This window comes from Rhinatrema bivittatum, chromosome 3, assembly GCF_901001135.1.
Source record: "Rhinatrema bivittatum chromosome 3, aRhiBiv1.1, whole genome shotgun sequence".
Lineage (NCBI taxonomy): Eukaryota > Metazoa > Chordata > Amphibia > Gymnophiona > Rhinatrematidae > Rhinatrema > Rhinatrema bivittatum.
This window is the reverse complement of record NC_042617.1, coordinates 365,530,547-365,556,869: the sequence shown is the minus strand read 5'-3', so window position 1 is coordinate 365,556,869 and position 26,323 is coordinate 365,530,547. Positions and strand designations below refer to the sequence as shown.

The 26,323-nt window shown below is 42.9% G+C and overlaps 1 protein-coding gene across 4 annotated transcripts in view; it reads right to left on the bottom strand.

Moving 5' to 3' along the window:
- The window catches only part of SNX14 (sorting nexin 14), a 271,117-nt gene that overhangs the window by 202,171 nt on the left and 42,623 nt on the right, over positions 1 to 26,323 (bottom strand). For all 4 annotated transcript variants that reach the window (XM_029595485.1, XM_029595488.1, XM_029595486.1 and 1 more), the window contains exons 5-6: positions 22,015 to 22,058; positions 3,207 to 3,294 (exon numbers count right to left, since the gene is read on the bottom strand). In XM_029595485.1, the coding sequence (XP_029451345.1) occupies positions 3,207 to 3,294; positions 22,015 to 22,058 (132 nt within the window). The remainder of the gene's footprint in view (positions 1 to 3,206; positions 3,295 to 22,014; positions 22,059 to 26,323) is intronic.

Genomic DNA, 26,323 nt, shown 5'->3' with positions numbered 1-26,323 from the left:
TTAGGATAATTTTTAAATTACCGCACGCTATAGAAAGGCCAGCTAATAGCTCAAGATGAGGTGTTGGTGATGGTTTAGGGGCCAGTTTTACATGCAGAGTGAGAAGTACGAACTGCACGGTACTCCTCGGTGAAGATTTGATGTCATTTGGAGTGAGGAAAGTCTCACAAAGATGGTATTTCTACAATGTTCTCTCGCCCTAGCTTGATGGACTCTATATCAGGGTACCATCAAGATAGGGCGAGATAACATAAGACTTGCCCCCACTTACAAATGGACAATGATGGGGGCTTGGGGCCCCAGGCCATCAACATAAGGTCTTTCTCCCACACACACAAGAATGAGGACTGAATGGCCTTAACTCAACACCTCCTCCCCACAATACTACTTTTCCCTCTCCCCGACCCCTTTGGAGTCTCTCGCCTCCTTTCTCCCAGCAGACTGGGTGAATCCCCTCTCTCTTTCCCCAGGGCCAAGCATCAGTCCTCCTCTCTCCCACTTCCCTGCTCAGGCAGTAGTTTTCTTCAAGATCCTTTTCTGCCCAGAAGAGAGGACACTGGGAGAGGGATTGGAGGCAGCACTGGATGCATGGTTGGTTTTTTTTTTCTTTTGTGTGTGCGGGGGGAACAATAGGTCAACTCCTTCAATCTCTGAAGCTGAAAATTAATTTCCTCCTTAATTGCTGGCTCATATCTTACCCTGGGCTCCATTCAAATCCAGGGTTACTAAAAGATCAGAGGCAGGTCCTGCAATTTCCTGAAAGTTGTTGCCCAGGGCCAGGAAGAAGCATCCAGTATGGAATGAGGCAGCACTAATGTAACTCCCGCAAAATCCAAAAATGAGCCTCTCTAGGCTCAAGCAACTGCGGTGGATTTAGGAACCAATGCGGTATTTAAAACGTACCTTTCCAAGCTCAGGGCAGGAGGGTCATACTCCCCCATCGGTGCTTTGCTGCAATAAAATGGGACACCAGAGCCCCCTCTGGAATCTGGGCTCCAACGGGAAAGTATTGGCTGAACACTGTCTTAGCCGATCACCCCACAGACATCCCCGCAATGGTGGGTCTGAGCTTCACAGCAATCCTTGCAATATCTATTACTTTCCTCGGACTAGTTGCCAAGCAGAGCATAGCTCTGTTCCGCGTTCTGCTTATACTACCATCATGTTCACTGAGGGCATCGAAGGCACTGCAGCTCCCGAAGGACCCGGTGCCAGAGCCGGAAGCGGCAACCTAGGCACCAGAGGCCCCAATGGCCCTAGAAGGTCCGAGCCTTCATCCTCCTCTGAACTGGTAATAGGTATAGCCCCCGAAGGAGGAGGCAACAATGGTCGCAGGGGAACTGAGGGACCCCCATGCACTGGCTGCATAGGAAGGACGCCCAGAAGCATGTCGAGGCGCCCCAGCAGCGGTGCTAGGATTGAGGGAATGGGCTCTGGCGTCTGTGGAGGCACCGATGGGCCGGCGATTCGCTACTCCTGAGAGCTCAGAGCAATTGAAGCCTCCAATCCAGCTCCTCCTCAAAGGACACTGCGGTTGGGGGGGGGAGTCGGTGCCCAGCACTGACAAGGGGCTTGGTGGGGAGTGCCTCGGGCTCCTGGGTGTGACTGAGGGAGCAACATGGCCGATGCCGGTGCTTCCCAGAACCGGTGCCATGATTCGACAGCGACAGATGAGAAGCCTTCCTGCTTGGAATAGCAGATTACCTCAAGAAAGACAGCACTTATTCCTTAATCAGCAAGGAGAGCAGTTGATCGATGGACTGATCAAAGACTACTGATAATCTAACTGGGTCTATCAGAACTGCACTGGAGTATATATATAGTATAATTATAGTATCTGCCACTGAACTTGCTGCAGGAATAAGGGCATGTTGTGTTGTCTCAGAGCAACAGACCACAAATCACGAAGATATTGTGAGGACTGCAACGTTTGTGTGTACAGACAGTACACAACTACAATAAAGCTGTGCTCTGAATATGTTCAATGACAAAAAAAAAGTTATGTCGATGTGCATATCTAATTACTTAATACTTTCAATCCAAGTCACTGAAAAAAATATTTATTCCTGAGAAAAAGGATTTTTTTTTCCAAGTTCATAAAAAATTAAAATGTTTTCATGGGAAATAAATTTTTCATTTAAGTTATAAAATCCTTTAATGCAGGGCTAGTTCTAAGGCAAATGGAACCCTGGGCGAAAAACACCCCCCAACCTCCCCAGAAGGCCTCTCTTCGGCTGCAGCAGCATGGCATCCATTGCAGCCACACCAGGCCTCTCTCTGGCTGAGGCAGGTTGGCGTCCACCTCTGCCCTGCCACCATGGAACCAGTGATGCCAACAGTGATGTCAACTCATGGTGCTCTGGGCAACTACCTTGCATGCCCTACCCAAACGCTGGCTCGGTCTTAATGTTAAAATAAATCATGTTTTTTCACAGATACTCTGTACTGTTTTTTGTTTTTTTTTAGTATTTGAGTCTGTGTCAAAAATGATCACATACCTGCACCAACGTCGATTTATGGGGCGTGAATGTACCCCAAACAGTATTAATGGTTTTCTTGACAGGCAGTCAGGGTTAAGGATAAGATATTGACATGATATGGTACAGATAAATACAGTCAGAAAAATTTCTCCACAACTTACAGCCCAGAGACAAACTGTACTTGCCACGCTTCCTCCACTCCCACTTTTTTTTTTTTGGGGGGGGGGGGGGGGGAAGGGTGGCTAATTGAATGTATATAGCGAGTGCATGTCTTCTCTGCAGTCTTCCCCCATCCTCCTTCCCACTCAACTTTTGCAATCCTCCGTTTCCTCCCCCCCCCCCCCCAAACTCAGGTGCAATCTTCCCTTTCTTGTTCTAGGACCCCCAATTCTACTTTCCTCCAGCTTTTTTTCGGTCCTTTCCTGATGTTTCTCTTTTTGGAAGGAGAAGAGGGTGGCTTCCCGGTCCCCAGCCTCCTGCTCTTCTTTGCCAATTATTAGAACCTGGCTCCCTGGCATCATTCTTGCCTCTTTTGAGATGAGTGTTCCCCATGACCCAGCTCCATCGCCCAACTTCCTGTCCTTGACAGAGGGGTTGTTCCCCACAGTTCCATTATGCTTTCTGTCAGCAAGCTTGTTCCCCTTGGCCCTGCTACACTGCACTGTGAGTTTCATGTTGGCAAGGGCATTCCCCACTGCCTTCCTCTTGTTTAAAATACAGGCCTACCTTGTGAATTCTGTGAACTAACACAGATGCAAAAAAACGTAGGACTACTCTTAGCTCATCAACAAACGATTCATCATCAGTCACATTCCTGTAATATGAAAAAAAAATTAGAAACTGAAATAGGTCATACATTTAGAATAGTATTTAAACAAGTTAAGCACAATTAAATCTGAAAATCTTAAGAAAAACTACTTATATTATCCAGTTTGTAAAAATGTTTTGTCTCTCTCAGCTACTGAGTATGAAGATGAACAAACATCAAATTCAAATACAATCTTCATATTAAGAGAAATCAAAATTTTAGTTTTCTAGTAAGGTTTTGTGTTATAGGCAACTTTAAACAGAAACCTAAATGGACACTATCACTTATCCATTACCATACTTTACATTCCAATACATAATGTTCTACATTAGGAGGCAGAGGAAAAGAGGCACTGAGGAAAATACAATTCCTTCAGCCACAGAGTACAAGCAGTTGCATTTCTTATTACTACGTTATTCAATTGGGCCTCCTTTATCCTTGCTCTTCTCACTACTATATTTCACTCCTTGAAAGAATGGACACCATTTTTGATGAGCACAAGAGGGAGAAATGCCAAGGAAAGGAAAGAAGAAAGCAGATTTATTTAAAATCTTTTCTATACCGTCGCTACGTTATATACCATCGCAACGGTTTACATGTAGGTACATATTTAATGTAAGTAAAAGTGTACATAGTACATTCTAACAGGTGCCATCAAAGGTTCAGTTACAATATATCATTAGACAAAATGATTTTTAGAAAAGTGGATCATGACCGAGTGTACTGAAAGTACTTTTATGGGTAAATTTATTATACATAGTGTTATCAATATGCTAGTTGTGATGTGGGGTTCATAGACTACTCTACTGTATTGTCATAAGTACTGTGTGTCTGTGTTTATCTGCTTATTCCTGAATAATTTCTATTCTCCCGTCTCCTTGTAAAAAGCCTGTTTAAAAAGCCATGTTTTTAAACTTTTCTTAAATGCCTTGAGATCACTTTGTAATCTGATCTCTGGAGGCATTGTGTTCCAAATTGTGGGTCCTGCTAATGATAAGGCCCTTTCCCTTACTTGGGTTAGTCTTGCTGTTTTAACTGAAGGGATGGTTAGGAGTGCTTTATTTGCTGATCGAAGATTTCTGTGTGGGACGTGTACCCGTAATGCTGTGTTTAACCAGTCTGATTTCTCATCATGAATTAGTTTATGGATGGTACATAGGGTTTTGTATTTAATTCTGTATTCAATCGGTAACCAATGTAGTTCCGCTAGGGTTTCGGTTATGTGGTCCCTCATCCTTTTTCCGGTTAGTATTCTAGCTGCTGTGTTCTGAAGTATTTGAAGTGGTCTTAACGTAGTATTTGGTAGTCCTAGCAGCAGGGCATTACAGTAATCCGTGCTGGAGAAAATTAGTGCCTGTAGAATTGTTTGGAAATCATTTTGAGTTAGTAGTGGTTTTAGTTTTCTGAGTACCATGAGTTTTGCGTATCCTTCCTTTACTTTTAGTGATATGTGCTGTTTTAGATTGATTTCAGGGTCCATTATTATTCCAAGGTTACGTACTTTTCCAGCTAGTTCAATTTTCTGGTTGTCTTTGAGGATTATTGAGGTTTGGCTGATTTCAGTATTTTTCCGTTCTAGGTGTAGAAATTCTGTTTTGTCAATATTAATAACAAGTTCCATTTGTGTCAGTAGTTGTTTTATAATGCTTAGGTACATGTTAGCTAGATTTAATGTTTTCTCTATTGTGTCATCTATAGGTAGAATTAGTTGGATATCGTCAGCATAAATGTAATGTATAATTCCTAGTCCTGCCAGTAAGTGGCATAATGGCAGCATGTATATGTTAAAAAGGGTCGCAGACAGGGCTGATCCCTGCGGAACCCCTGTTTTGAGGTTGATTTTTTCTGATAATGTGTTATTGATCTGAACTTGGAAAAACCTATTTTTTAGATATGAGCTGAACCAGTTTAATGTTTTGCCTTGTAGTCCGATTTCTTCTAGTCTATTTAGTAGTATTTTGTGGTTAACTGTGTCGAAGGCTGCCGATAGGTCGAGCATTATTAGAATATAGTGTTTACCGCTATCAAAACCTCTTAGAATGTTATCTGTTAGAGAGAGGAGCAATGTCTCAGTGCTGTAGTGTTTTCGAAATCCGTGTTGCGATGGATACAGTATATTATTGTCATCTAGGTGTTCAGCTAGATTACCATCTAGGTACATTAAACAAATAAGGGAGATGTTTCCCAGGACAGAAGGGAAGAAGCTCTGACAACTAGTGACTCCCTATAGTAGAACAGGAAGCCAGAAGGCAGCTTTGAAAATAGCAAGGCCAAAAATGTCTGTAAGATATATAATGAATATGTTATACAAAAATATGAATACATTTAATTTCCTTATTAAAATTTGTGCATGTCTCTTTAAAAACTTCTCTTTAAAATCAGACATTGGCGATATATATATATATATATAAATATATAAGAGCATGAGCTTGAGAGAAATAATATGTACTGTTCTGCACCTCAGCAATGAGAAAATGACTTGCAATTTCCAGTTTGGCATGTGTTAGAAAATATTCAGTTTCCTCCTCAATAGCTGAATAAGACCCTATTTCAAGTTTATCAGCCTCACAGGTAGACTCAGAAGAGGGAAAAGGTCAATTAGCATATATCAATTTTGAGTTTGGGGTTTGGTTTTTTATATATAAAAATTTGACCTTTCATATTTTCTGTTGTATGTATAGGTTTGATGAAAAATAAACATTTCTGTGCTCACTTTCACAAAAGACATACTAAAATAGTTATTCATTCTAATACTGCACAATACTATATTTTTAGGCTTACCCCCCCCCCCCCCCCCCACAGGAAGCATTTCACCCTAGCCAGTGAGACTAGTGCAAGCTCCTGTGACAAGCAACGAACTGAAACTACCTGCTGGTTATTACACTGAATATCTGACTTATCACGTTTTACCTGATGAGATTAAGCAAGGCAGGAGGAGAAAGTTCCATTGCTATTAGGCTTTCTATTTTTGTATCAGTCTTATTATGCAAGTTTGGTGGCCTTTCAGGCTATAAGGTCAATTTTGATAAGTCTGTACTCTAACCTCCCTGTGATAGAACTATTATTCCTGATTGTTTGCCTGGTTTTAAGATTGCTAGTGATGGGATTAAATATCTTGGGGTACACGTTCCAAGGGACTTTAAGGGATCTCTTTTCCAAAAATGTTGACAGTCTCATATTCAAAATAAAGCAGGGCTTGCAAGCCAGGGTAGTCTTACCACTTTCTTGGACAGGCAGGATCAACTTATTAAAGTTGTTATATTTGCTTCAGCACATCTCGTGTAATATTCCATGTCGTGTGTTTGATGAGCGTCACACATCTGTCTAGGTTTATCTGGCACTATAAAGCGGCATGAGTACGACCGGGTCAGTTATGGCTTCCCAAAACGCAGGGAGGAGCGCCTCTTCCCAACCCTAAACTTTATTATTGGGCTTCTCAATTAACTTGCTTCAAATTGTGGTTTGGACATCAGGACACACCCTGAGCATAATTTGAGCATTTATAAACTGATATAGCTGATGTCATTAAGTTACCTTTTCTTTCTCCTAAGACCCTGATTAGACAGCGTGTAACGAGAAGGCACCCTATTTTGGCTCACACTCTTGTCTATCAATAGCAGGAACACGTATAGCAGAATCCAATGCAGCCCGCAGCCAATGTTGAGAAAGAACATAGAGACCTTCAGATCCTATTTCCCTTTCCAAATGAAGTAACATGTAGCCTTGGCATTCATCCTCAATGCCATCAAGTCCAACTGTGGAGCATCCCACCTTGCCTGGATGACAGACATTGCTTCGTTTGACAACACCCACTCCCCAGAGTCCAGCATGACTGCTGGGAAAATCCCCTTGCACATTCTCTATCCCAGCCATGAGATGAAAACAAGACCAGGAGATGGTGCTCTGCCCATCAAAATGATTCCCGGACCTCCATGGACAACACAGGGCTCTCGTTACCCCCTTGCCGATTGATGTATGCCAGTGCTATCATACTGTCAGACAGGATTCTCACTGCCTGGTAGTAGACTAGAGTCAGAAAGCATAGCAACCTCTTTTTGATCACTCTGATTTCCAGACACTTGATGGACCAGGTGGCTTCTGTCAAACACTGTCCCTGTGCTGTTCAATCCTGACAGATAGCTCCCCATCCTCTGACTGGCATCCTTGATCACCACAATCCAATTTGGGATAACCAACTCCATACCCTTGACCAAACTATTCCATGAGAGCCACCAGGAAAGACAATCTAGCATCCCCAAGACGGAGTAAACATAAGAACATAAGGCTTGCCATACTGGGTCAGACCAAGAGTCCATCAAGCCCTGTATCCTGTTTCCAACAGTGGCCAAACTAAGGTCACAAGTACCTGTCAGGATCCCAAGGGGTAGATTCATTCCAAGAACAAGCAGTGGATTTCTGCAACTGTACCTTAGTAGTTAATGGACTTTTCCTCCAGGAACTTGTCCAAACCTTTTTTAAATGTAGCTATACTAATAGCTTTCACCATATCCTCTGGCAATGAATTCCAGAGCTTAATTATGCAGTGAGTAAAAAAAATATTTTCTCTTATTAGCTTTAAATGTATTACCCAATATCTTCATTGTGTCTTCAGTCTTTGTACTTTTCGAAAGAGTAAACAACTGAATAACGTTTATTCGTTTCATTTCACTCACTCTTTTATAGATCTCTATATCTCCCCATCAGCCATCTTCTCCAAGCTCAAGAGTCCTGACCTCTTTAGCCTCTTCATGAGGAATTGTTCCATTCCATTTATCATCTTGGTTGCCCTTCTCTGTACCTTTTCTAATTCTGCTATATCTTTCTTGAGATGTGGTGACCAGAACTAAACACAATACTCAAGATGAGGTCCCACCATGGAGCAATACAGAGGCATTGACATTATCTGTTTTATTCTCCATTCCTTTTCTAAAAATCCCTAGCATTCTATTTGCTAGGGAGCTCGAAGTCCTCTGACCGAGAACTCAATTATAGAAACATAGAAATGACAGCAGAAGACGACCAAATGGCCCATCCAGTCTGCCCAGCAAGCGTCACACTTTTTTTCTTCTCATACTTATCTGTTACTCTTGGCTCTTAGTAACCTTTTGGTTCTATTTCCCTTCCATCCCCACCATTAATGTAGAGAGCAGTGTTGGAACTGCATCTAAGTGAAATATCTAGCTTAATCAGTTAGGGGCAGTAACCACCGCAATAAGCAAGCTACACCCATGCTTATTTGTCTACCCAGACTATGTAATTCAGTCCTTGTTGGTTGTTGTCTGTATATAGATCCACCCTTCTTCATTCCCCCTGCCGTTGAAGCAGAGAGCTATGCTGGATATGCATTGAAAGTGAAGTATTAGGCTTATTTGGTTTGGGGTAGTAACCGCCGTAACAAGCAAGCTACTCCCCGCTGTTTTGTGAATGCAAATCCTTTTTTCCACATTTCCTCTTGCCGTTGAAGCTTAGAGCAATGTTGGAGTCGCATTAACTGTGTGTATGTTTATTGAATAAGGGTATTATCTCCAGGTAGTAGCCATCATTCCCGCGAGCCACCCACTCTTCATTCACGTCCTCTAGACTTTATGGATCCACAGTGTTTATCCCACGCCCCTTTGAAGTCCTTCACAGTTCTGGTCTTCACCACTTCCTCCGAAAGGGCATTCCAAGCATCCACCACCCTCTCCGTGAAGAAATACTTCCTGACATTGGTTCTGAGTCTTCCTCCCTGGAGCTTCAAATCGTGACCTCTGGTTCTGTTGATTTTTTTCCGACGGAAAAGGTTTGTCATTGTCTTTGTATCATTAATTGTGACAGAAATGCTTTCTGAAGCAGACACATAGTGAGAATGCCCAGCGTAGATGTCATGGAGCCAAGGGCCTACAGGTAAACCCATACCCAGGGATTCTTGAGGCACAATTGCAGAATCTGCTCTTATCGGCCGAGTGCAAACTGTTTCCAGCTGCGGGGGGAGAGGGCTTTGGCCTTCATCGCCGCTCTCAGTTTTGCACCCTCTGCCTTTTCAGCTGCTTCAGCGGCTAAGTCCACGCCGGGAGCCAGCTACCGGGCCAAGGCACACTTCTGAAATCACCTCAAGAATTCTCAACTGGGGGAGGGACCCTTAGGTATCACCGCAGGAGAGCAGGACTAAATCTTCTTTAAGATTAAAAAAAAAAAAAAAAAAAAGAGAGAGATGCATTTTAATAATCCTGCTAGCACCGTGCTAGTGAGGGGATAGTGTCCACATCTGCTAAGGAGACAGAGATACTGAGGAGCTGAGGTCACAGCAGGGGTACATCTAGGGTGATGTCAGCTTTTAAATCTGACTCCTTTTCCCCATCTGCTAGGAGAGGAGCACATTACCCACTGGTCCTGAGTCCATCTGGCTACATGCTAGGAAATTGCAGAATCTGCTCCTGCAATTTCAACTTCCTGTCTGAAGCGAGAAACACCTTGTCCACGGGTGGTTCACGGACCTCAGCCAAACCTTCCACTTCAGTCACCGGCTCGAGCACGTCACCAACACTGATAGACAGATAATGCTGGCTATCTATGGGACTCAATGCAGCAGTATACAAAGATCTTCTCTCGCAGCACATTCTGCTGGTGTCTAATACTGCATGGGAAGGAGGGACTCTGACGTCGGGGCTAAATGAAAGATCTTTCCTAGTCTTCTGGCAGCCATGCTTCTTCCTTAGTGCCAGCTGCAATGGCATATGCTCCCAAATGGACATAGGCAGGCTGGAAGGGTTCAAAGATTACCGCATAAGGTAAGGGTTCAAAGATTACCGCATAGGTAAGCTTTGAGGGGCGATTCCTCCAGGAGTCTACCTTTGTGCTTAACCATTCTGGAAAAAGCAAAATAGAAAAGAAATCAGAGCAGGTGATCAGAAGCTCCTCCAATATGTCCTCCTGATCCGCCATCTTGGGCCCTGGATGGACAAATTCTAAGGCATAATCTTTTATGATGGCTCGAATCCACTGGTCCATCGTTATCTTGGTCCACTCTGTAAAACAGGTTCAAATGACCCCCGATGCTCTTGCACGAAGAGTGGACAGTGTGTTTTTCACTAAACTCCATTAAGGCCTCCGGAGCCAGAGCCAAAGCTCTCTCGAGCAGGCATGTGTCTCCCCTGAAAGGACTGAGAATTGCTCAGATATTGCTTCTGCAAGGAGCAAGACTTCAATGATCAGTTACACCATGCCTCCTGGAATTTCTGTCTACTAGGAAAAAAGTCTTCCAGCTCCCTTTGGACTTATCTTCTGGCAATTATGCCCCTTGGATTCCCCCAAGTGTTTCACCAGCTTCTCGCAGCCTTCTCCAAACAGCAAGTTGCCTTTGAAGGGGAGGCTTCCCAGCTGTGATTTGGACCAGACATCCATTGCCCAAATGCACAACCAGAACAATCATCTGGCCAAAACTGCAGATATATTTCTGGCCAATGCCTATGCATATAAAGAAGCCAGTATAAAAGCTAACCCAACTGCTCACCCCTACTCTACCAGAGGGATAGCTCCAAAATAAAGATTAAAACCGCTGGGAGAAATTTGATCTTCTACCATGCAGGTTTTGCACCTTCATCATCTACTGGAGACAGATAATACTGAATAACTGCAGGTGGCACATTATCTTATGTACCACTAACACAAATCTTTTCTTCTCTGTCTCCATCTGCTGGTAGGGGAGAAAAATCCATGCATTTGGATTGATCTGGGTGATAAGGAAACAAGCTTTTCCTGGCAAAGTAATTTGCAAATTGTTTGCTATGGATGACTAAGGAGTCAAAAATGGCTAAATTATATGAATTCAGAAATAGATTAATCAATCAAAATAATGTTATTTAAGGAGTGTTCAGCAATTGCAATCAAATTTGAGTAATAATCCATTGCTACTGTAATTGCCAGAATGCAGATAGTTAAATGGCTATACATAGAGCTTTATCAGTGTAACATTGCAATTTCCTCCAGCATCTAATTTCTGGCCTTCTCATTTTAGGGCACATAATTCCTTTGAAAACCAAGGGGAAGATTTTAACCCAGCATCTGAACATCTCTTCTGAGGGGCAATAATGGAGAAATTACTTACCTGATAATTTCATTTTCCTTAGTGTAGACAGTGACTCGGGATCAGTGGGTTTATGCTCCCCTGCCAGCAGATGGAGAGCAAGCTGACGTCACATTATATATAACCCTGCAGTGACCCAGCCTGCTAGTATTCTCTTCAAAAGCAACTGTGGGCAGACTAGCAAAAAACTTGATTAAAAACAGATAACCAGAACTGTACTCAAACCACCATAAACACTGAACTCACATAGGATTCTAGGTACCCCAAAGCTAGGGACTGGATGAATACTTACCAGTAATTCCTTGGGACCCAGAGCCCCACAGGAGGATTATTGACACACTCATGCGGCAACCGAAGGCGGGAAGCTGAGTTCATCTGTCTACACTAAGGAAAACTAAATTATCAGGTAAGTAATTTCACCATTTCCTAGTATGTAGACAGATGGATTCGGCACTAGTGGGATGTACCAAAGCTATTCCCCAACAGGGTGGGAGGCTGCCCGTGGGCCAGTCAACATCCTCCCGGGCCTGCACCTGTAGACGATAAAACCCAGAAAAAGTGTGTAAAGAGGACCACGTTGCAGCTCGGCAGATATTGACAGGAGATGGCAGAATAACCTCTGCCCAAGCCCTAATGGAATAAGCCCTAACCTGAGTAGGCAATGGCTTTCCAGCATTCACATATGCGGCCGTGACCACCTCCTTAATCCAAGGAGCTATGGTAAACCACGAAGCTGGAGTACCCTGCTTATTCCCGCCATGGAGAACAAACAGGCGATCCATCTTTCGAAAAGACTCAAGAGAACTCCAGATACCGCACAAAAAGACTCCTAAAAAGACTCCTAAAAATCCAAGGAGCAAAAAAGACAAAACTCCTCCGCATCCCTGACCTTATCCAGGGATGGCAAGGAGTTGGACTGATTCAAATGAAAATCTGAGACTACCTTGAGCAAAAAGGTTGGAACAGTATGCAATTATAATGTTCCCGGAATCACCCGAAGGAATGGTTCCCAGCAAGACAAGGCCTGCAGCTCAGAAATCTGATGCACAGAACCTATAGCCACCAGGAACACAGTCTTCAAGTCAACAACCATTAGGAAAGGCTACACAGTGATCAGAACATAGGACCCACCAAAGTCCAGTACCAAACTAAGACTTCCACAATGGAACCAGTAACCTCAAGGCCGGCCTAAGGTGCTTCACTCCCTTCAAAAAATTGGCCACATCAGGATGAGACATCGTTCACCAGGCCCCTGAAACAGGCAAGAGCCACAACCTGCACCTTCAAGGAATTAAGGGCCAAGCCTCTTTTCAATCCATCCTGCAAAAAATCCAGAATGAGAGGGATCTTAACTGAATGAGGAAGAACACCCTGCTCCTCACACCAGGCCTCAAAAACTCTCCAAACCCGCACATAAGCCAAGGAAGTGGAGAACCTGCGAGTGCGGAGTAAAGTGGCAATCACCACAGAGGAATAGCCATGCTTTAACAGGTGAACCCTCTCAAGGGCCAAACCATAAGAAAGAATAGAGTCAGATCCTCGAAGAACCAGTCCCTGTTGAAGCAGATCCATGTGCGGCAGAAGATGAAGGGGGGGCCTCCACCAGGAGTCATCGCAAATCCGCATACCACGGATGCCTGGGCCAGTCCGGCGCCACCAAGAGTACTAGCCCTCTGTGGCCTTCAATCTTGCAAATTATCCTGCCCAGCAAGACTGCATAAAGCAATTTATCTTCCAGCCAGACCTGTACGAGAGCATCTATTCCCAGGGACCATGGATCCCTCCTGCAACTGTAGAAGCGAAGAACCTTTGCATTTCGAGAAATCACCAGAAGGTCTAGGAATGGAAGGCCCCAGCGATCCACAATCAGCTGAAACGCCTCGGCTGACAACACCCACTTTCCTGGGTCCAGACTCTCCCTGCTGAGAAAGTCTGCTCTTATGTTGTCTTTTCCTGCAATGTGAGAGGATGAGATCATCTGCAGATGACCTTCTGCCCATTCCATCAGCTGGTCTATTTCCTTCGACACTTGCTGGCTCTTAGTTCCTCCCTGACGATTGATATAGGCCACCATCGTCATGTCAGACATCATGCATACTGCTTGATTCTGCAGCCTATGGCTGAACTGCAAGCATGCCAGCCGTACCACCTGGACCTCCAGGCAATTGATGTTCCAGTGTGACTCTTCGGCATTCCAGCGCCCGTGGGCCATTAACTCCAAACAGTGAGACACACCCCCCCCCCCCCCCCCCAAACCATGGAGACTAACATCTGTCGTGAATACCAACCAGGCCGGAGAGAACAAGGGAACTCCCTTCCTCAGATAATCCTCTTGCAACCTCCAATGGAAGCAGGAGCAGATTTCCATCGGCAAGTGGAGCCAAACTGCATAATTCTGAGACTGAGTGTTCCAATGAGATAGCAGAGAGTGCGGAAGAGGACACATATGCACCCTTGCCCATGGCACCACTTCCAAGGTAGCTGCCATCAAGCAGAGTACCTATAGATAGGACCACACTATCAGGCGTATGGTGTTCATCAACTGATGCACTCGAGACAATCTCTGGATCCAAATGTCCAGTAGGAAAACTCTGTCCTGTCCCGTGTTGAACCAGACCCCCAGATACTCCAACAGCTGGGATGATTAAAGATTGCTTTTGGTCAGGTTCACCACCCAACTGAGTTCCAGCAATAAGAAGGAGATCATCTTGTGTGTCACCAGGTGCTTTCTTCCTGAAACCTGGCTCGAATCAACCAGTTGTCCAAATACGGGTGCACCAGGATTCCTTCTTTTCTCAAAACCGCCGCTACCACCACCATAATCTTGAATGTTCTGGGCCAGACCAAAAGGCAGCGCCCAAAATTGAAAATGGTGCCCCAACACTGCAAAGCGTAGAAAGCGTTGGTGTTCCAATCATATGGGAATAAGAAGGTAAGCCTCTGACAGGTCCAAGGAGGTCAGAAATTCTGACTGCATCGCCAATTCAGAGCGTAAGGTTTCCATTTGAAAATGAGTCACCTTTTGTCCCATCTTGAGATCCAAGATGGAATGAAAGCAGCCCTACTTCTTGGGCACAATAAAATAAATGGAATATTGCCCCATACTTTGAGATGTGGGCACCGGAATCACAGCCCTCAGTCTCAGGAGCCTTTAAAGCATGAACTCCACTGCCTGCTTCTTCTGCGGGGAGTGGCAAGGGGACACCATAAACACGTCCCGAGGAATACTGTGAAATTCCAGCACATACCCTTCGCGTATCACTTCCAGAACCCACTGGTCAAATATGATCGCAACCCACCTCCAATAAAAGAGAAAGACATCCCCCTATTTCCTGTTTTGGAAGGTGGGTCGGCAAACCTTCATTGGGAGCCTGCTCCTCTCTTGGACTGCTGGGGATAAAAAGGACTGAGACCTACCAAAAGGCCGAGTCCACTGAAAGGTCATCCCTCTGTAGGGACGAAACACCTGGAATCCCGGAAACGACTCATATCAAAAGGGTGCTGTAACTTTTTCTTATCCTCCAGCAACCGAGGCACCGGAGACTTGCCCCCTCTTACTGGCCAGTTTCTCCAACTCACTCCCAAAACAAGAGCAAGCCTTTAAAGGGTATCTTGGTAAGACTGGCTTTGTATCAGCTGACCAAATTTCGCAACTCTGGTACCTGGCCACTATCACCGAAGCCACTCCTCTGGCTGAGGTCTGGCCTAAATCATAGCCTGCATCTGCTAAAAAGGCGGAGGCAGGCTCCATAACCACTCTGGAATTCCCTCCAGACTCAACCACCTCCAGAGAGAGAAGCAGACAAAATCTCGCCACTATGGCACAACTAGAGGCAATCTGGAAATTCATTGCCACTGCCTCAAAAGCTTACTTAAGAATAGCCTCAATCTTTCTATTATGTATATCCTTCAAGGCCATTCCTCCCTCTACGGGGAAAGATGTCCGCTTAGTCACAGCACATACCCAAGCATCCACTTTAGGAAAATGCAAATGCTCTCTCACAGCCGGATCCAGGGGGTACAGGCTTTCCAATTTCTGACCCCCTTTAAAATTTGCCTCTGGGGTATCCCATTCCAGATCAATCAATTCCTGGATGGCATCCATCACTGGAAAAAACAAGAGGCTTTATGTGAGGAAACCAAATTGTGATTCTTCCTTGGAGGGGAGTGGCACTCTACAACACCTTCAGATTTGTTTTTTCCGCCATCACTTCATGGCTTAAACACAATAAATTATCCCTAAACATGTCCAAAACGGAATTTCTAGTTATTCATAGTCCAAATTCTTCTTTCAATGAAAAGACTGTGCTCTTGGAAGGCTACTCTTTTCACATTCAAACTCATATCAGAAGCCTAGGTGAACGTCTAGATAATACCCTCTCTTTCTGCCCACAAATCAAACAAGTTATTTCTCAAGGCTTTTACAGACTCCAAGTGCTTCCCGGTCTCAAAAAACCATTATATCTCTCAGAATTTCGTACAGTCCCCCAAACCTCCATTTTCCCCATTATCGACTATTGCAGTAGCTTATATACTGGTATCCCTCAAACTCATCTTCGTTCTCTGCAGTTGTTGATTTCTCCTGTGCAGCTACTTGCAGGCAGAAAACGACGAACATTTACTCCAATTCTAATTGAACTGCATTGGCTCTCTAATGAGTGCATTAAATATAAACTTGGAATGCTTGTATACAAACTTTTCAATGACCAAACGTGTCACTGGGTCAATGCAATTGCAAATTTTACCAATCTACCAGACTGCTGACCTCACAGTGAGGCCTATTGGAAATTCCATCTCCCAAATTAGCCAGGTTTCACATTACTCATGAGTGCTCCTATTCCATCACAGCATCAACTCTATGGAACTCTTTTCCTATACATATTAGGCAATGCGACTCACTTAATAGGTTTAGAAAACAGATTAAGACTTTATTTAGTTTGGCCTATAGTTAATTTGTTTTTCTTTGCCTACTTATTTCAATATGTTTACTATTTATTTCAATTTTTTTTTAACAAGTTAGCTTTTTCTTATGTTATTTTAGCTTATTTATTCTAATGGTTTTGTTATGTTTTATTGATTTTGTGTTGTCTCATGTTTGTTTTATATTATGTATGTAAATTTGTTCACCGTCTAGGCCTCACAGTGTTAGGCGGTTTATAAATTCAAATAAATGTAAGTGTAAAATGTAAATGGCTCTGACATAGCATCTGAACCAGGAACACCCAGCTGTTTCAAGGTCTGGGAAATCAGGGCCGGCAGTTCATTCTATAAAAGAACCGCAACATGATTCGATACAGTTCCAGCCCTGGAGCAATTTCCCCATCTTTCAGGGAATCAGGATCAATCTCATTATCAGTGCCATCTGAATTCCTGTCAGGAACATCCGCAGGGAGCCGAGGTGATCCCTGTGTTACCTGCCATTTGAGTCGGCGTTCTCCTGATGCTGGCGTCTCCCGCGGCGCGGCTCTGCGCGATTCGGAGCTTTAGCCACGCCCCCTTTTGACATCAGATGCTGACGGAGCCGCCGGGCAGCACGGGAGATTTGGCCTATTTAAGGGAGCTTCTCCTCTTCTGTGTTGCTTCGGCCACTATTGCGTTTGGAGAGTTCTTGCTGTGTTCCTGCTACTTGTTGATTGCCAGACCCGGACTGCCCTTTGGATTACTCTGCCTGCCGCCTGCCTTCGGATTTGTTGCCTTGGTTCCTGCTTGTTTGCCGCCTGCCCCGACCCGGACTGTGACTGGACTGCGCTACTCTCAGCCTGACCCTTGGATCACCCTGCCTGGATCCAGTCTCGCTGTTGGTCTACCTGGACTATCAGAAGTCTTCTACCCAACGTACTCACTGAGCCTCCAGTTCTGAGAACCTCTACTCAAGGTAAGCGGCCGTTGGCCTTGGTTCCACATACCGGTATAACACCCTGGCACTTAAGTATAGGACTGGAAGAGACTAAGGGTCCGACCGGACAGAAATGGGGGAAGCGAAGGACTGCACCTGAAGAAAGGCTTGTAAGCCTTGAAAAAATTCCACCCGAGAAAAAGCAGCCGGATCCAGACCAAGCCCAGAAGGAACTGGAGCTGGTCCCACAGAACTGCCCTCGCCAGTGGAGTAGCCACTCAAGGGAGAACCAAGATCTGATGTCCCCCCAGTTAAGGCAATGACCAACCCATCATCAGAATGGGAAGAGCCAGGCTTAGCAAAATCTGAGGAAGACAACTCTCCCTCAGCATCTGAGCAGCGCTGATACAGGTTAGAAGTCAGGTAAGGCTGAGAAGCCTAATATGACAGGCAACACAAATAGGAAGACGCTTAGGATTCTTGCTTACCGGCGCCATTGTTGCAGTAAACGTGCGTCGGAACGGCCCGCACTCTAAAATGAAATGAGACCAAAAATAAGCGCCTAGAAGAAAGCGTGGCAAGGGACACGCACAACTCGTTCACCAAATTAAGCACGTAAAAAGGGTGCCCAAAAAATGAGCACACAACATGTGCGCAGAGCTGATACACTGTGCACACCTACAGAAGGCAGCAGAAAACGCACAAGAGTGCGTGAAAACTGCCGCCGCAGCCTACCTTGTGGTATGCAAGTAATAAGCTTAAGTATGAGGCCTAGCCCACCGGGGGCCGCTCAACCCACTAGGCTGCCCAGTTCCCCAACCCCAATGGGAGCAGGAATGAATGTAGACAGTGCACAGAGAACAGAGACCAGAGGGAGTCCTGAACCCCTCTGTCTCAGATTCAGGTAAAACTTTTTTTTTTTTTTTTAAACCTACCTGAGCTCAGCCTTACCAGCTGAGTAGACATGGTCTCCAACTGCAGGGGAAGAAGGCATTTGCCGTCACCGCCACGCTTGGCCTCCTGCTCCTGCTGCCTTTCAGCTGAACTAGCAGCTAAGTCCACACCGGCAAACCCAGCTACCGGACCAAGGCTCACCTTTGAGGGACCATGGAAATCACCTCAGGAATTCTCAACTGGGGGAGGGACCTTTAGGTATCACCACAGGAGAGCAGGGCTTTATATTTCCTGAATTTTGAATTTCAAATTTCTCCTTCCAAAAAGCTCAAAGCAATCCCCATAGGGGGATTAATGTCCACCATCTGCTGGAGACAGACAACAGTGGCAGACCGGGGTCACTGCAGAGTTATATATACTGTGACGTCAGTTTGCTCCGTCTCCATCTTCTGGCAGGGGAGCATAAACCCACTGGTCTGAGCCCATCTGTCTACACCACAGGTGGCAAATTCCAGTCCTCGTGGGCCACAAATAAGTCAGGTTTTCAGGATATCCACAATTAATATAGATGAGATAGATCTGCATGTTCTGTGTCCAATGTATGCAAAACTATCTCATGCATATTCATTGTGGTTATCCTGAAAACCTGGCCTGTTTGAGGCCCTCGAGGACTGGAGTTCACCACCCCTGGTCTACACGCTAGGAAAGCTCAATTGCATTATGTAGTTCACTGCTCCAATTACCTACTATAATATCTAATGACTGCCCCAACAATTCACAAGAGATTTCCTAAAGTACTTAAAAAATTGGACAGATCATTTTAGCCCAGGCATGAGTCAGCCAAGTATAATAAAATGTTGTAGATAAATGGTCTGACTAAGTCAATGGGGTTGTTTGAATCCATTCCACATTAAGCTCTGGTTTTCCAATTTAAAAACCAAGCCAAAAGTAGGACCTGCATTGTGCATCAGTTCAGAAACTACTTAATGACTCAAAATGTCAATAGATATCAAAAAGTCAAAGACTGCCTAATGTGACAAGTTCTTCAGGAATGTTGCAGCAGGAGAGGAAGATTGGCAGACTGGATGAGCCTGGAACTTATTGTCTGCTCTCAGTTTGTGTTTCTGTATTTGCACTGTCACCCATTTATAATTACCTTAAAACATCATCAAGTTCACAAACTAACTACAGAGAATTTTGCAGCTGTTCTAGCTTTCAAATCCTTTCCTTACTGACCAAGAGCTGCCTCATGAAACAAATCCAACACAGCCAGATACAAAATCGCCAACAAGAAAGTCAGAACTAAACTCCATGATGCATTATTTTGAGCTCAGTTAATTATTTTTTTATGAGATCAGAGCCAACTCAATAACTCAGTCAGATATATTCTTTAAAAAGAATATGATTTTACATGAGGAAAGTATATAATTGATCAAGCTATGTCAGACACAGAAATATTAAAAAAAAAAAAAGTTACCACCATATATGAGTTATGTAGCCAGGGTCCCAGGCACACTATACTTTGGACAGTATAGTAGTCCCAAGCTCTTACATTTCATTGTATATATACTATTTAACTTGACAATTCATAGATTATGGACTCATGGTCCAAAGATTTAAGTACTGATTTTATTTCATTATAGGTCAAGTCATTATCTCAGAGACAAATGGCCTTATGTATTTTTCTTACTAAAGATCGCATTTTCCAATATTCAATGTATATAAGTCAGGTTATATGGCTAGGATGATTTAGATATAAAATTTCAATAACCTCAGATATATGAATATAATTTCATAATAGTTTGCATCACATATGCTTAGACTAGCTAGCTGCTTTGTTTTGCTTTACTATTATTCAACTAATCAAAAATATAATTAAAGTTAGAAGCATTTATCTCTACATACTGATTACATATTTATAGCTTTAATTTTTATTCAGCATTTAAGCTCCAAATGACTAGATGTGTAAATGTTTGCAATAAACATTTGTCTAACAGTTTTCAAAAATAAAAGCTTCTATTTTTTTTTTTTTATCTGGACTCTGGTGCCAATGATAACTTAAGCTCCAGGACCTCTGCCAAGCTAGACTACAACAACGCTGAAGCTCTTCTACTGTCTTATTAAAGCTTTGGCTATCTTCCCAGTCTGATAGCTGCACGTGGTCAGTAAAAAAAATAAAAATATTCAGCACAAGTCATGTTTAATGTTTTAAACAGGAGCCTACAGGGGTTCAGAAATTGTTTTCATCTGTTTCTTAGAGGTATGGGGGACCCTATACACTGGTACAAGGGGTACATCTCATTTCGACCATGCATCTAATCTGTATGAATGATCATACCAGTCTGACACAGCTTCCCATAACTACAGACTCTTATTAATCATTTGTATCGCAGAAATCATATATATAGCGCTGTACAAACATACATAATGGACAGTTCCTATTCCTTGAAGTTAATAATTTGGGCAAGATTGACAGGACACACAATAAAAAACCACCAAGAGGTTTGGAGTTAGGAATTAGGTAGTTTAATGCAGGTGGAAGAGATTGAGAATCATCAGATGTGATGTTGGGACCATAAATAAAAGAGAACTTAGGTTATCTCTGTTGTTACTGATCAGCCTACTCTTTGCTGTAAATAGGTGGAGAATATTTACCTCAATACTGTTCACTCTCTTACCTTCATGAAACTTCTCTATTTTTCAACTTTTCTTTTTTTCATTCCTCCTCTTCTTGGTTTTCTTTCACTTTGTTAAACAGCTGAACTCTGAACATTTGTTCATTTCATTTTGTTTAGTGCACCGTACATTCAGCAGTAACATTTGTATTTTCCCCATTTATCAAATTTCTCATTTTTGGCAAATGTTTCCTAATTTTGTTTCAAAATAGCTAAAATTTAGACACTCATATATACACACACATATACATAAAATAAACAGTGCACTGTATTATTTATTTCACTTTCTATGGCAAACAAGTACAGAGTGCTAGTTCCTGTGTGTGTCCTGGAAAAAAAAAACTGGATTCTTTGCAGGAGACACCTTCGTGCACCAATGTAAAAATTAGTCAAAGATAATGCAATACATGAGCTCCTGAGGCCACACAAGTCTTTCTAAAACATCTGAAGACAGGATCTATGAGGTCTTAAAAGCACATGTCCCACAACACTTTATAATTATTCTTACCTTAGTTTCCATGGAAAATATGTACAAATTTTGCTAAGGGATTGTTCTGCCTTCATAATATATTTAAATGTATATATGTTCTCATTATGTTGCCTCCCTGTATTACCTTAGAATGTAAGCTGTGCAATTATTGTAACATTTTGTGTACCTTCCCTTTTTCATAACTGGTTATTGTTTAAAATATTGCTGAGCTTATGATTGGATCTGTTCCTATTTGCTCCCCTACCCCAATCTGTGGTCTCTTGCTTCTCCTATTGGTCCTTTTGCCCCTTCAAATCCCTGGGAGACCTTACTTCCTGCTGAAAGTTGTTTGGAACTGGCTCTTGACTAGCTTGCAGCTCTTCTGAATTACTCTGCAGGCTCTTAGTAGTATCACTCTTTTCACCTTAATTCCTTGCCCACCACTGCTGGCTTCTGCTATTTATTAGTAGTTACAGCTTCCTCTTCTGCTGCAGTCGCCTGCCTTTGACTGAGCTCTCAGTTTCTCATCACAGCTGTATCAGGTCTGCTTCTGTGTAGCTATCGTCAATACCATACCATTCACAATGAGTGTCAAACCGTTTGTCATTCAAAAAATATTTTGGTATTAAGATCTGCATTCTCTCTGATATTGGAAGCTAGGAAAGAAAATAGTTTAACTTTCTGTATAGGCTCTCAAGGTAGGACATCGGGAGTTCAGAACAGAACAGTGATTCTTGTTCAGAAATCTTCATTTTATAGATCATTAGAATTTGAGGAACACACTTACCTGTACCAAGGATAAATAAAGTTTTCCAACACTAACTCAAGAACCTGTGTGAAATAAAATATGCAATCAAAATCTAATCATTTAACCTGTAGGGTGAAAAAGCACTTAGTATCCCTTATTCATAATGTAAACACTATTTTTTTTAAAAAAAAGTTTTCATTCGAGTTTCTGGTTCTAGATGACAGGTGTTGTGAGGTGTAGGGAAGTTATGGGGTAAATATCATTTCTATCACTGACACTCTGCTAAAATGCAATATGAATTCTAAAGTAAATAGGACCAGACAAACACATAAATACATTCAGATTAAGCACAGATATATGTCCATCATGTAAAGTGAGATTATACAAAAAAAAAAAAAAATTGTGTAACTATAACAGATCTATACCTGAACAAGGCCAGTTACCAGCAGCAATTACAGAGAAAACAAGATTGACAAAAACAAATTTTGTAGCACTTTCCAACTTTTTAAACGTAGGCATCATTCCCTCTGACTGCAGATGGTGCCCCGGTACTAAGGCTGTCTCAGTATTTAATCCAAAAAAAAAAAAAAAAAGTTAGAGCATCTGCATTAAAATTACTTGGTCTATACACCAAACAGATAACGGCTGGCATGATACAAGAGGAATCAGCTCAGACAGACATTTTCTTTATAAATGGATCTTTAAAGATCATTCAAGCCACCAGCGAGAACTGAATTACATTCTTATTGAATGTATTAAATGACAGATTAAACGGTTAAATGTTAAACTGTTAAATGTTAAACTGTTAAATGTTAAACTGTTAAATGTTAAATTTTCTACTGTCAAATGTATTTGGTGGTTGTACATGTAAACCGGGGTGAAGGCACTTAGCCATACCTCGGTATAGAAAAACCTTTAAATAAATAAATACATAAATAAAATAAAAGGCTCAGGATTTTAAAAGAACCTAAGATTTATACTGAAGACTCAAGACCTCATGTTGTTGATTGTTGAGCAGACCAACGCATGATCCAGCAAATACACACATTACAGACATTGAAGCACGTATTAAATTTTCAGTTATATTGGAAAGTTTTAGGGTTTCATTTAGGGAGTTTAAACAGAAGGTGACATTTGATTCTTCATCAGATGATTCTTCTAGGGAATCGGATTTGGGGGGTAATGAATCACATTCTCAGTATTCTTTAGGAAGAGGGAGATATGGACATCTGGGTATGTGGCCACAGCGAATGAGAAAAGGGATGTTTCCTCAAATTGAAGAAGTATGGAACAGAGCAAATACGACATAGCAAGTGTGATTCAATCAGCAGTAATTAATTTGTTGGTTGGGTCCATCAAAACTGTACAAGAATAGGTCTTAAATAAAGATTTAGTTAAAGATTGTGCATCCCTAATTACTAAAGGATGGAAATGAAGAAGAGAGTGCATGGAGTAACTTGCTGATGTGGTGGTTTACTATCCTTAACCAATAAGCCTCGATACTGTTGATGCAATTCTAACATTGCTTTCTGCTTCAACGGCAAGGCATAATGGGGAATTGGATTCTAACACCAACCAACAAGGACCCTGACTTTTATGGTGTGGGAAACTGATAAGCATGTGGTAATCTACAGGGCAGAGCAGATATTACCATACGATTACTGGGCAGGCTGGATGGACCATTTGGTCCTTTTTGCCGACATTTCTATGTTTCTATGGAATTACATGAATCAAGTGGATAGTCATAGATTTTTAGGAAACTTCAGTTAGTTAAAGTTGTTTCCTCAGAATTCTACAGTACATATTGATTGTTCAGTAGTAAAATCTAAATCAAGATGGATTCCTCCTGGCTCATGTGGTCTACACTTGACCACTTATAAAGAGTTAGTTCTGCGAGACCTTGACAATATTGAAAAGCAATCTTATAAAATTTTCCTTAAAGAGTAAATGTAGTGCTATTAATGAACTTAGCAGTAACTAATTTAGGAAATCACTTATCAAGCCACGACATTTTACCAAAAAGGAATGAAATATTGTTGGGGGACACTCCCACGATATTTTGCCACTCCCTAGAAAATACAGCTGCAGTTTTGCGGCGATATTTATTGTGGGGTTTTTCCACGATAAAAAATATCACCATGGAACATGAAAAAAAACCCCCACAAAACATGATGGCAGCCCATTTCGCCCAGGGCTGCCGTCATGTTAAAGGGCCACACAGCCTGAAAATGTTTCCACCTCACAAAGTGAAAAAAATCCTCGTGCCACCTCCAGAGATGGTCCAGCAGGCCGAAAAGCTTAAAAAAGTTTAAAAAAAACCAAAACAAGTAGTGATGTCCTGCCTCCCCCCTTTCCAAAAGTTTCACCTTCACTAATTCAAACCCCTCCCTCCCTTCTCCACCAAGGACTTAAAACTCGTCTGGATGCCTCTTCCATAGCTCACGACCCTGATGTCCAGTAGCCTCCCCATCCCCAGACCCCCCCCCCCCCCTTTAAATAAAATAAGTCCCTGGTAGCCGAAGGGCTCCCCCAATTCCCAGAACCCCCTCCATACCTTGAGAAGACATCTCTGATGTCCAGTGATTTTAGAAAGGGGAGGAAGTTGGGAAGGGCTGTAGCATCACCAATTTTTTTTTAATTTTAATTTTAATTTTTTTTTTTAACTTTTTGATCTGCTAGGCTGCCTCTAGAGACAGAAGGAAACTTCCAAGACCCCTGGGGGGGACTTTTTCACTTTGGGGGTGTTCTTTGAGCTGTGTGGTCATTTAAATGTTGCCACAGGAGCATTGGGACATACACTAGCTACTCCTAGGGGAATTCTGCGCACAAAAACTTAAAATTCCGCAAACTTTATATTGGTCAAAATAACACAATTTACATGACAGTCTTTAAGTAATTATATTTAAAATTAATACAGAAAAAAGTTTTTACTTAGAGATGCAGAATTTTAAATATTTTGAGCAGAATTTCCCTAGAAATTCACTGCAAGTGTCCCTTCTATTCGCTCTCCCTACTCTCCTGGCCACTTTTCCCTCTCAGGCCCCAACTCCTCCACCTGCCAGTATCTCTCTCCTCCACCTCTAGGCTCAACCCCTTCCACTCTATCACCACTCCCAGAGTTTGACTCCGTTCTCAGTACTGCCCCTCACACAGGCTCCCTCTGTCCCGCCCTCTCTCACACACATGCTCCCTCTCCCTAGTACACATACACACCCCCTCATTCAGGCTCCCTCACTCTCTTGCACACACATATCCCTTCATACAGGGTCCTTCCGTCCTGCATGCACACCCACACAAGCTTCCTTTCTCTCTCACATACATCCTCACACAGGCTACCTATGTCTCTCTCTCATGCACCCCTTTACACAGGCTCTGTCTCACACATACACAATCCCTTCACATAGGCTAGCACACTCACATATACACGATCCCTTTTTCATACACACGCGCTCCCAATCTCACACACATATACACACTCCTTCACAATCTCATTATATAGGCTCCCTCTCTGGCACCCACACTCAAGCATCCCCCACCCCCGCTCTCTCATACACCCTCCTGCTCTCTCTGACCCTCCCCTCCCCTGCTCTCTCTCTCACCCTCCCCTCTCCACACACACATTCACTTTCACGGGGGCCTTCATCTTTGCCTTGAATGGCACGCCGGGGCCTTCATCTTCGCGCACTCCCTTCGCGGCATGCCAGAGTCTCCTCTGCCATTTTCTGTGCAGAAAATGGCAATTCTGTACAGGGGGGAATTCTGCACAAATTCTGTGCTCTGCAGTAGTACAGAATTCCCCCAGGACTAACTAGCATCCCAATGCTCCCACAGGAAAACATCTACACCTCAATTTTCATCAAAATAACATGGCTTCCCTTTTATTTTGGCAAGCCATATTTTATTAGCATAGGATTACATATGCACTTGCTGCTTTGCAAGCACTAGAAAAGTGTATGCATGCAAATATATGCAAAGCAGCTAATTTCAATAAGTGCAGATTTTTAAACAAAATATTGCACAAGATTATGAATATTGCACAATATTGCCATGATATGCATGATAAACGCTGTTTGTGTGTGTTATAGCCTTATCGTGGCTTAGTAAATGTACCCCTTAGTGATTAAACCTGCAGAAAAAAGCGGCTCCGTGGTTATACAAATTTGACAATATCTTATGGAAACACATAAACAGCTCAATAATTCACCACATTGTAAGCAGTTACCTGGTAACCCCACAGCTGAGTTTACTCATTAAAACAGAAATTTCTTGTTTATAGTTGAACAAAGTTTTCTCAAGAGGAAAGAGGCATACAATATTTAGTTTGGGATAACCCACCTAGTATTGGAGT